General features: G+C 43.4%; 1 protein-coding gene across 3 annotated transcripts in view; it reads right to left on the reverse strand.

Moving 5' to 3' along the window:
* The window catches only part of dlg5a (discs, large homolog 5a (Drosophila)), a 35,223-nt gene that overhangs the window by 21,396 nt on the left and 1,667 nt on the right, over nt 1-12,160 (reverse strand). For 2 of the 3 annotated variants that reach the window (XM_072390894.1, XM_072390892.1), the window contains exons 2-5: nt 3,314-3,382; nt 2,169-2,343; nt 1,677-1,820; nt 604-787 (exon numbers count right to left, since the gene is read on the reverse strand). In XM_072390894.1, the coding sequence (XP_072246995.1) occupies nt 604-787; nt 1,677-1,820; nt 2,169-2,343; nt 3,314-3,382 (572 nt within the window). The remainder of the gene's footprint in view (nt 1-603; nt 788-1,676; nt 1,821-2,168; nt 2,344-3,313; nt 3,383-12,160) is intronic. The other variant, XM_072390893.1, reaches the window with a different exon arrangement.

Below are 12,160 nucleotides of genomic sequence, written 5' to 3' on the forward strand. Positions count from 1 at the left end.
TTTATGTGCAGCATTTGTCCTTCAGACTGCATTATTCATTCTAAATGAACATCTTTCCTCTGCAGGTCTTGCTGATGTGGTCTTCCCGATTCCTGTGAGAGGTGATGTGACCTGAGGGCTGTATTGACCTCAGCTACTCAACATATACTCCATGTGCACTGATCTTGTAGCTACATGGTTTGGGTCAGTGTGCTCTTTGCCCAAGCCAAGCCCTTTTCTTCTGTGCTTGCCCTTTTCAGAAATGCTCTGTGTGCACTTCTTTCTGCTTTGCCGCTCTGTGCTTGTAACCACTGCAGTGTCCCAACGGAGGCCGTTTCAGACAGTACTTCACAGTAATACAATACAGGTCACAACCCCCTTGTGCTAGTTTGAAAGCATTCACAGCATGGAGCATAAGAGGCGATATTGTTTGATGTTGTTTAAGGTGAAAAACAAACCATGTTAAAAAATGTCCAATGTCTCAGCACAAGAAAAAGTATTGTTGAAACAAAGCAGTTGGAAAATGTTTTATACACAACTTGCCATGTCAGTAACTGTCTGATAGAACATCTGGACAGCTCCAGCAGAGACACACAAAGCAGTGCGCCTGTGAGTGGATCGTACCTGCTGTTGCTGCAGCCGAAGGTCTGCCAACTCCTTCTGGTCTTGACCGTGCAGCCGTTTGAGCTCCTCGCAGTTCTGTTTTAGGTGGTTGTGCTCACGGACAAGTTGGGCGTTATCCCTCCTGAGTGTTTCCATCTCCTCCTTCAGCTGCGCCTGGTCGCCCAAGACACGGCTGTGCAGCATACTTGGAGGGAGAACGCACACCACGAGAAGGTTCAGCAGCGTCACAAATACACATAAAAAGGCTAAATCAAGAAAACAGAGACTTCAAACCACAAAAAAGAATTCAGTAGATAATATAAATCCATGTAAAGCTACAAAAATAAAGTAATAACATTTCAGAGGTAATTTTATTTAAGGACCTCTAAAAAGTTATGGCTAAGATATTTACGACTTTGAATTTATGACCAAAGTCCAATGTTGTGCTTTTTGAGCGAAGCTGAAAAATCCTCATGTCATATCATGCTTCAATTATAAATGTTAACAAAACCAATTCAAGCCTTTCATAAGTGAGCTTCACGCACGGAATTAACTTCTGCAAAATGGATTCAAAGCATCCGCGTCATTATGTCATCTACTTAATTTCATCATTTATCTTTGAAAATATTCTAACTGCCCAAACCCTCACAGGGTTTATACATCTGTGTGCTCAAGAAATTTTGCTTCAGCTTACAAGATGTTAGGCAGACTGATTCGATCAAATAAATGCCCTCATTTCCAAGCTTTTAAAGTCATGCAGGGTTTTTTTTGTAGTGCCAGTTCCCTTTAAATTTGCAAGCTGGCTGTAGCTCCAAGGGATGTTCTTTCAATTAGGTTAATGGCAAAAACCATGAGAGTATTTTCTGCGATAGCAGCAAAACGATGCAATAAAACAGGATTTTTTCTATGTTGCAAAACACCAGGTGGTAGGTGACACAATGTTCATCCTACTTTTTTTCAGTAATGAATCGCCACACACAATTACCCTTGCTTTTATCTGCGCTACATGACACAGGTTAACATTGAGAACCAGGAGTCCACCACTAATAACAACAGAAAAACAGCCAAATGACGGTTAAAGAACGTATACTTACTGGTAAAAGTCAGCCTCCTTTACAGCCTCCTCACACCGCTTCAGTGTTTTGGTATGCTGGTTCTGGAGAGACTGCAGATCTGCCATGGCCCTCATGCACTGACTTTTCAGACGCTCATAGTCATGACTGGCTTTGGAATTTGGCCTCAAGGAGAAAAGCAGCAAGAAGTCAAAATTCTACATAGCCTTGTTTGATAGTATGCCCAAACACAGCTCAGACTGGAGGATATGAGAGCTGACCTTCCCCTTGTATGAGAAAATTCATAAGATTGGAATTAGATGTCCAACTAAATATAAACAATGTGGAAATAAATGTACAAATATGAACAAGCAGTGATTCTATCATATGTTTTAGCAGATTAAAATGTATCGGGACAAATCCAGATGACTCGGGGATCATAGTAACTTTAAAATCCAGAGCAAAGAAAAATAAATAAGGTAACAATAAATAGCAGTTGTGACATCAGCTCAGCGCACAGACCAGAATTGGTACCTGCAGTCATCGAAAGTAGTCCCCGGAGATGCCAACGCCAGGCGCTTGCGCAGCTCATCTCGCTCCCTGGTCACCTGGCGGAGCTGCAGCAGGATGGTGTCCAGGTTGTCACCGGTATGCCGGTTGTCGTTGATGGTCGGGGGAGGGGAGGACGCTTCACCGTTAACGGGCGAACCTGCAACGATGAGCACATTACCGGAGGCTTGCACTATTCATCACGGTTTGGATAAAGGCTCTGCTTGGAATCAATTGAGGGATAATTCCATTTCTACTGTAAAACCACCTAAAGCTTTCTGATGTTCAAAGGCTGAACACAACTTTCACACGAGCTTGCAAAAGTCCTGCCCAGCAGTGAGGCACACACCTGCTCGCTATGAGAATACGCCGTCAGAATTCACCACCAGGGAACAGAAAAGAAAGCCAGACAAACTGTGTAAGCTGATGCACTGTATTTCTGAGACTTTCCGTGTGCTTGTAAACTACGTCTCTAGATATTTTTAGATGGAGGAAAATCCAGTATGTCACTAATAACTACACCTAAATACTGATCTTATTTCTGTTTTCCAGGAAATTTTCCTGATACCTTGTTTTTTTTTTTTAATAATAAAATTCACTAGACCAATAAACAGACCTAAGAGGATTTGTCACTTAAGCAACAAGTTTATCTTCTTTTATTGTGAGTCACTGACACTGTTCCAAATACTTGAATAAATAAATTGAGTTTAAAATAAAAAAAAAACAAAAACAAACATATCATTATCGAGTCACATTTTGGGTTATTTTCTTCAAAAGAACACCCACGGCAGGAAATCTGGGGATTATGTGAATCTTTGACTCAACATTTGGACCTCTTAGAGGTTTATGTAACACAGCTGAGTCATTTGGACCTTCGTCAAAACTGGGGAAAGGCAAATATGGCAAACTTCCTTAAAGAGTGAGGGAGACATTGGCAGAGCGGTATTGTCCACAATGTGAGGATTAAAGGAAGGAGAATTAAAACTGTGACTTCCTGAGCTCTGCCAGTCCGTGTAAACAACAGAAAGCAGCAATGCTCACTTGATTATGTGACGTTACTGTGTTTGGAGCAGGACCACTCTTACCTAGTGTGACAGGCTTTAAAGTGCATCTTTGTTGATTATACATACCAACACTACTGAGGGAACTGCTGCTTTCTGAGTCAGATGGCATGGTGGAGAGGACGCTGTATGTGGAACCTGCCAGCAGGCGAAAAAATAAAAAGAAGAGATACATTCAGAGATACAGCACTGATGGACTGGTGAACCACTTATATACAAGTCTGAATCAAGAGCCAATATAATGGGGAGAGAAATTAATTCCACATTCAGCTCCACACTTCCGTCACAGACGTGTGATAAATTAGGAGAACATTTATACTTGGAATAATAACTTCAACACTCCTTCTTAGTGGCTCTCTATCATCGCTCCAGACCGCTGTTGTCATCAAGCCTCCCTTCCCTCCATGTGCAATCTGCCTTGCTTTGATGTATAGTCCCTGTATGTTTCTGCTATACAGGCAGAATGTCACGGCTGAAATGGGATTTTCTCTTTTTATGTCTCGCGCATAGAGAGAGGGGGAGACAGAGAAAATGATTCTCTATTTGAAAATCCGTACACACCGTTAAGCTGGAGGATATTTCATACAGGATACCGCAATTCATAGGAGAGAGCGCGCCGATCCCCATTATACTGCCGGGTCCCTGCGCCAAAGGGCAACATAAACACGGCTGACGAGTTTTTTTCCCCTCAGACATATCCTTGACTTATGCTCACTGCAGAATGCATCTATCGCATTGCCTTTTTTTTTTTTTCTTGCTCATCAGCACATTTTCCAAAGGAGAAAGTGGGTTTAATTCTTGAATTACTTGAAATACTTGAATTTACCACCAAAAACAACCCAAAGCTGATCTGTTAACAGCTGCAAGGAAGACTACGGGAGTTTACAGTGAAGAAGAACCCTCTTATTCTCGCTCGTATTCTCAGAGAAATACTTATCAAGATCAAAAATACACATTTGGCTAAAATGAGCTGCGGACACATACCCGTCACACACCCCTGATGGGACTTAATCTGCAGAAAGCAATTTCTGAACGAATAAAAGGAAAAATATCTTAGCGGTCTAATTTTTTACACATACATATTTCAGGGTTGCCATGGGGACTCCTTGTCAGTCCGTCTCTCTTGATATTTCTGTGCTACTTCGACACTTTGAGGTTTTAGATGCTAAACCCCAAGAAACGTCAAAAATGTATGCCATGTCTACACAGGAGACAAAACACCAAAGCCTTACATCATAGATGCTGGAAACAGGAAGATGTCTGGCATTTTTTACAAAAAAATTTTAATACAAATATAAAGCAAATGTATTTTCCATTTAAATTCCATTTTCATCCGTCTAATTAACACTATATCTCTGAATCAGTTCCATATCCTGTGCCGACCGTCCTGATCGTGATCTTGAAGTAAACGATTACTATGTAACAATATCTGGTTTTGTTGTTGATTCTGTTTAAATATCAATCTAATATAAGTGGTGCCTTTGACTGCCATCATTTTGCAGAAAGTCTGATAAACTGCCTCAACTAAGCTATAGGTCCCTCCTATTTTATTTAGCTTAGGATCAAAATGTCCCCACAGTGGTGCTGTGGTGTTTGCCTTCTCAATTGAATCCATTACATAAATGTCAATAGGCATTCGACCAAATGCAGGCGGTTGAAACTTAGAAGTCAAGCGCCTGGGGGAAAAAGTAAGTGCCAAAAAAACGGTAGCCGAAGAAGCAGTTTTAAACCAGATGGAAATAGTGATGAAAATGTAACGTGTCGGTTTGGTTCACCCAGCTGGTTTTCATACAGGTCAACAGAGACAACTAACAATTACAAAAAATGGTCGCGGTCAGTTGAAATAACTGCAACTTTGTCTCAAGTGGCTTAGTGTCTATTGTAATGCAATAATCAGGCCTACGTGCGCTGATAAAAATAGAAATTTTCCTTCCCTAAAACAGCACAGTGGGGCACAGACGGGACTCATGTTATGCGATAAAGGAACATTAAACAGGTCTTAATGAAGCCATCGAATGGCGACCTGCATTGTCTGCAGCGAGAAAGCAGTAGAATGACGCCAGCATCGCCAGGCCTCTGTTTCCGTCCTTGCCTCCCCACTGAGTTTAGCTACAGATTTGGCTCCAGCCCTCATGTGTGACAAGGCCAAGCCTAATTAACTATGAGCTCTGTACGACTGAGCCACTCTATCTTCGGCCCAGCGGACAGAGCAGAGGAGAGACGGGGAGAAGGCATGGACCATAGGAGGACAGATGAAAGGATACAGCCTAACAAAGTCACATAGGAGATAAGGAGGGTGCGTGTATGAGAGTCGAAGAGGGAGGGAAGCACGGGGAGAGATTGTGAAAGAGGGAGAGGAGCAGAGCGGAAAGGCTTTTAATCTGTTCTGACATTCCCTGTCTGATGCTCAACACTTCTGCTCTGCGAAGTGCTCGGAGCAAACCCCTTTGATTTCATATTGTTCCAGCAGACACTATGAAAACCACTGTGGGGCTGCACAGCATTAATTCTGTGCAAACAGTGCATCTATGGAAAAAGCTCGTACTGGTTTCTATGGTGGCATTCAAAAGCAGAAACTGCCTTCTTGAACCTAGCATGTGACTGACAAGGTCTCATAGTAAGAAACACAAGCCACTTAGAGGTATTATGCAAGCTCAGTTGTAGGATGAATCCTTTTTTAAAATACCCAACAGACAAAGTCAGTAAAGCTTCGATACAAAAAAAAAAAAAAACAGAATAAAGATGCTGCTTTTGGGGCAGCATCACAGGGGCCCTGAGCTGATGGGTCTCTGGTTCAACTCTGTGCGAGTACGACAGCTGCGTGCATGATCTCTGTGCCCTGGCTCCACATGTGCATGAGAATCCAAAACACTCAGTTAAATTAAAATCCGAGTAATCCCCATTATTGAGGGCATTCACCAATCAGTTAAAACTCCCACAAACGAGGCAGTGCAGGCACAATCCTCTATATCCCACAATCTGATTTGGCATCAAAGACAAATGCAGCACAATTTCCATATTTAGACGAGTGTCATGGGCTGGCTGATTATTGGGCCCAGTACGCACAGAACTGACTGCAGGACCGGCAGCGACGAGTCAGCGGCAACAGGCTTTGTTTTTTTTGGACAATCGATGCCAATTAGCACCAGCCACAGTGTTTGTAGACGTGTTCTCGCCTTCAATAAAATGAACATTCATTAGAACAGTGTAGATCTGACGCTCTACAGTGGAAGAATCCACCAAGCTTAGCTCAAAAAGGCAGACAATAAGATGAGAAATTCAGATACACAACATAACTCATCAGGAGCCATTAGAAATTATAGTATGGAACAAGAAAAAGTAGCCGAATCCCATCAAGAGATACACTCTCGCGTAAAAAACATATTCCAGCGGAGGACCTGAGGCAATGGTAATGAAGGCCTGTTGGTGTGATCTAAATAGGTCGGGGGAGTGTTTGCTGCACCAATGAGGTTCCACCTCCCCCCCGCTCCTCTGCCTGCTTCCCTTCACAGTCGAGCCATGTGCTAAGCTACCAGCAGTTGATTCAGACAACCCGATTATGTTCTCCAGCACTAAAAGCAAAATGACACACGTTGGAGAAATGGAGAAATGGGATGAGAGGAATAGTGAATCTGTAACTCCTGAAAAGGAGTTGGGAGCTATCAGGAGGAGAGTTTCATCATAATAAGATGCAGCCTGACTTCCACCATTGGATGAGACTAAATTATTTATCAATTCCAGAGAATTCTCAGACAATAATAGCTCCTCCTAAAACATTAGAGAGCACATGATAGTCACTGTGATGGGATCTCCACTGCTGCTTGGAGCCCACTTCAAACCCGCTGAAGGATGTGTCAGCATGAAGCTAGAGAGGAGAACGAAAAGACCTCTAAATCCAGGCCGTGCCTCTACATACGGCATCAATGATGTAGTTTAAATTGGAAATGTTTCAGTCCCACAGATCTGTCTCTTATTCCTTAACTCACCTGTACTCTTTTTCAATCTATAATCTGCGCGTGTTGCTCTCATTCTGTAAATGTCTATGATTAATCTTGTGTGTGCAAAAATAACAAGAAGCTTTACACCAGATCCAAAATATACCAGATTCATAGATCAACACTGTCTAAAGGATTGCGGAAAGCATTTCCCTGTTCTTTAATCTCTATAAAAGATTACATTTTTATTTAAATAACAATAATAATCCAAAAAGCATGTTTGAAATGAATCGGGATGTCCGACGCTCAGTCAGGTCATCATCATTGCTGTTTCTTGTATTCGTGATGGTTAGTAAAGGACAAATAAATGTACTGCCTGTCAAGGTTTCAATTATGGCGGCTGAACCCGCAACTTTGCCCAGAAGCACAACGTCCATATCTGTCCCTGCACTCCAGCACTTACAGTGAGCCGAGTGGTGGGCCCAACTTCTGGGGTGGCAGTGACACCACAGACCAAGAGTCTGGGCAGCGAGCCAGTGAAAGCCTTACTGCAGGCATACAGGACTGAACATTGACTTCAGGGCTCTGCACTAAGCATAAACATGAAGACATCTAACATGATGACTGCATGAGCCAAGATTACTCCACCGCACGCACATCACCTGACTCACAGCTCTGTGTTCACGTCGGCTCGGTCAAACCCACCTCCCTCACTCAAAGGCCCGAGTCTGGCCTGTGGCATGTCTCAAAATAAGTGTTTTAGTGTTGACTGAAAAGCAAAGCTGCCTCCCACCGATGTAACCTTAAAGCAATCTGGGACATGAAAATGAAAATTCAGCCGAGCAGACCTGTCAGGACAACTAAGCAGCACCGGAGTCCAAAAGAGCCCCCCCGGTGCTGTCCAGCCCAACCCATTATCTCTCTGCAAAGAGGCCTTGCTCAGCATAAATGAGGCATAATTTCCTTTTGAACAGCTTGCCTGTGCCAAGGGTTGGGTCAGAAACAAAAAGGTGAAAGATGTCTGCAACATGTCCTCCAAATGCGCCGTTACATACTGCAGCAAACACAAGCCAAAAAGCCTGCCAGGGCAGAAAAAAGACAACCCACAGCTGCAATTTAAGCAATCTTTGTGACATTCAACTCAGGTTTAATTACAGAGGAGCACATGTTAATTCAGGAACCATTTTCATAGCGTGTTGAGATAATCCTGTGATTAAACAGCACTGCAATTTTGAAGGTCACAGAGAGAGAGAAAGGAATCTAGTGTAAAGGAAAAGATCGTATAATCATTACACCGAGATAATACTACAGATTATATAAATGTACTTTGTCTACATGTTCAGTAATTAGAGCAGCAAAAACCTACAAACCACTATGTAAAGCACAAGCTTTTTAGAAGTGGACTAACTCAGTCTGGATGAAACTTGTTGTTTCTTTTTTTCTTAACTCAGCAGCCAAGAAAACATCCATCAGAAGCCGGTCCTCAAATTCACCAAAAACCAGGCCAGCTGACAGAAAGAGGCAGGCTCCAGCCTAAAGAACATATCAACAGAATGACACCCCAGCACAAAACCATTTGAACAAAAGCCTTCAAAACACAACAGGAAACAAAACTACCACGAATACTCCGACACCTTTTTGTCGATTTCCACGTGTTGCTTATTGAGATTGTGAGTCAAAATGCGAGAAATTCAACTAGAAACACGACCACTCCTAACTTCTGAGGGGAAATGTTTGGACACACTTTGCATTATATGGCATTACGGGGAAGAAGGAGTTGGAAGTGACTCACTTAATACGCATGAGATAAAAGAAAATACCTGGAACAGAGAGAAGCTGATGGAGGGGGTTTTCTACTACTATGATACAGCTTGACACAACATGTGAGAATTATAATTGTGCACATCAGACAGACTACAGCTAACCTCTGGTCTAAGTGCATATCCATACTGTTGCTATATAAACATTTACTTAATTTAGCCACAGTGCCTGCAATTCAATCTGATCTGCTTCCAATTTCTTTTCCAGCAGTAGAATTTTGGGATCCACGTGTAAAATCTATACTGCCGATGGAGGTTCTGTCTGCATCGATGTTTTCTCAAATATTCCTGACATCCGCACAGCCCTGTAACTCTGAAAGGAAAACCTGATGCTGTGGAAAACACTCAAATCCTAATTGTGGTTTCTCTGCAGATCCACGCAGCCCCTGCAGTGAGCTTCGGCTCAAACTCATGACACTGACGGTAACAGAAACCTGTCGCAATTGTAGGTTTAATAGGAAAAAGATCAAATAAAATCTGCTCTCCGATCGAACCTTGGCAAGACAGGTGAAGGAGAAACAGCTTTACTTTAACAGCCAGAGAGACAGAGATGGAATAAACTTCTGGAAACAAATCATACGACGACAAAACAAGGTGGCGGCGCGGATGATCACAGAAGCTGTTCGTTCCTATGACTTCATAGTGCCGGTAAACATTTGGATGATGGCATTTCCTCTACCTTGTAGGGTAATTAGGAAGTGGGGGAACATGTGTAAAATGGTAATGAAGGCCTGTTTCACAGAACAGCCTCCCGGCTGGGATTCTCACATTCCGCGAAGGCCAGCCTACCTTCGCATTTTAATACTAAAAATGAGAAGGATAAATAAAAACACACAGTTCACACCAACAACACTCTGTTTGACAACAATTCAGCAGGAATAACGGTTCCAACGACCCAGTGGAAACAGTGAGGTCAGCCTCTTGTTACTGCACATGTAAACATCATTAAGGGCAGATGAAGCGATGGCTTATTCTGGAGGGAGGGAAGCCATGGCGAGATTCAAAGAGTGGACGAAAGCGGAGTGACTTGGTAAGTGGTGGCGTGCGTCACCGAATGACAGACTCTGACGAAGAAAGTGAAGCCAGGTCGAGCTCATGGGAAATATTTCAGAGCCTGGCCTGTGACAGAGAGCAAAGCGTCATAACTCACTCTGTACATCCACTGTGGTTTATGGAGTGGGACAGAGAGGAGAGCACCCCCTCCAACAACAAAAAAACACTGGCCAGTGTCCTAGGCTGCTGTACACAGAGCAAGCTGCTGACTGGGCACTTTGGGCCTGCTCAACTTCTCAACAAAAGGCCTGTTGTCTCCCTCTCTCTTGCTCCCTCTTTCTATCACCCTCCTCTGTCTCCCTGGCGTGTCCCTTTATTTAAGTGTGTGGAGAAATGAAACCACTCAGTGGGGGAAATAAATATAATGAGTTAAAGTAAAGAGAAGGGTAGTCAAAGGGAATAGATGGCAAGTTGGAGGGAAAAAAAAGGACAATAAAGCACAAGAACAAGCGACCAATACAAAGAGAAAACAAAGGCAAACAGAAAGGAGAAGAAGACGGTAGTGGACGATGCAGACTGTCAGGGAGAATTGTGTTTCCCTCCTCTCAGAGTGTGTTTAAATCACTGTCACGGACCCCTGAATCTAAAAAGAGTGAGGGGGAGGGGTGTTGCAGGTACATCTCTACTATTCTATTCTTTAGGTGAAATATTGCCCACATAGAGCAAGGACATGAGCACGCAAGCCAGGGCATGAAATCAGCTCGATTGCCTTTGCTCGGATGTATATTAAAAATCCAATGAATTCCGTTTGAGAAGACAGAAAGGCAGTTCACTGGAAAGTACAGCTGAGCCAAAACTTCAGTGACTTACGATGTTGAAAGGATTCTCTAATATGCTGTTTAATCTGAGTTAGTCATTCGCTTACAAAGGGTGAGCCGCAGATCCAGGGCATAAAGAGCCAGAAACAAAACAGGCAAAAAAGTGAATAGTTTATTCGTACTAACGCACGGTGCAGTTTGCAAGCAGAAACGAATCATTTACAAAGCCTACGCTTGAAACAATTGAGTATTAATGTGTGCATCTGTGTACTTCTGCCTTTGGGGCGAGAATGTGTCTGTAGAGTGTGGACGATTTCATTTTGTGCTCATCTTTGGAGGCTCAGCTGGCATAGGAAGCACATCAGAGAACAAGAGCAGGCAGGCAGCATGAAAGAGGACAAGCTGAGAGCAGGTTGCTATCAGCAAGACTCATCACACTCCTCACACACCCTGTGCTGTTCACAGATCTGCGAGACTCCAAGGATTTCATCGCTGTGAGCTCCTTCTACCAGCTCCTGTGCCTGAAGGTACACCGTGAGCAGCTTTCAGTCGCCTAGAAGTGTGGTTAAAACACGGAAACTGCGTCACCTCAATTATTTGATTAAAAAAAGATAATGAAAAGCACATTAAAGAAAACCACAAGACTTTCCTCAGAACAGTGGGAGCCCAAAAAAAAAAAAAACATGGCAGCTGATACAGAGGACCGCGGAGGCATGATAAAGTGCGTCTCACAGAGAATGTGCACATGAGAGACAGAAGAGCAGGGCCTAATCCTCTGTTGAATAACCACAGCCCGACAAGCAAGACTCACTTCTTGTGCTGTCCAGACACAGGTCAGGTCAAACCTGAGGCCCAGCACTACAGCATGAAAAAGTGTGCATGAGGAAAGGCCCAAATCCACATTGCCAAGTCAGGCCAAAGTCAAGGCACCGACACAAGGGACAATTCTGCAGGTACTGGCAGGTAAAGCAGTTCAGGATAAGTGTTATTCTGCAGCAGCAACGCTCGATACAAGGAAATAATAAAGCTTAAGTAAGCATTAGTGATCCTGTCAGCAAAGCAGCAAGAAACCAACTCAGCATTACCTGCAAAGGTCTGCTTGCTCATAGTACAACTGAGGCATAGTTGGGAGCAGTAAACATCAGACGTGGCAGTTAAAAGCAAAGCTTCTGCCGTGTCGTGACCTGCAACAAAGCCAGCAAAGTTGTTGTACACGTAGAAATGCTGTACGTCAAAGAGGAGCATTAGTCTGAATCTCTCCCCGATTTTTGGATCTCAAGGCTCACCCTGCGTTCAGGCCCCCGGGGGCATGATGCTGGTTATGTGTAAGCCACTCAATGGCTTCAGTCA

This window comes from Leuresthes tenuis, unplaced genomic scaffold (genome assembly GCF_036924035.1).
Source record: "Leuresthes tenuis unplaced genomic scaffold, fLeuTen1.0.hap1 SCAF_8, whole genome shotgun sequence".
Classification (NCBI taxonomy): Eukaryota; Metazoa; Chordata; class Actinopteri; order Atheriniformes; family Atherinopsidae; genus Leuresthes; species Leuresthes tenuis.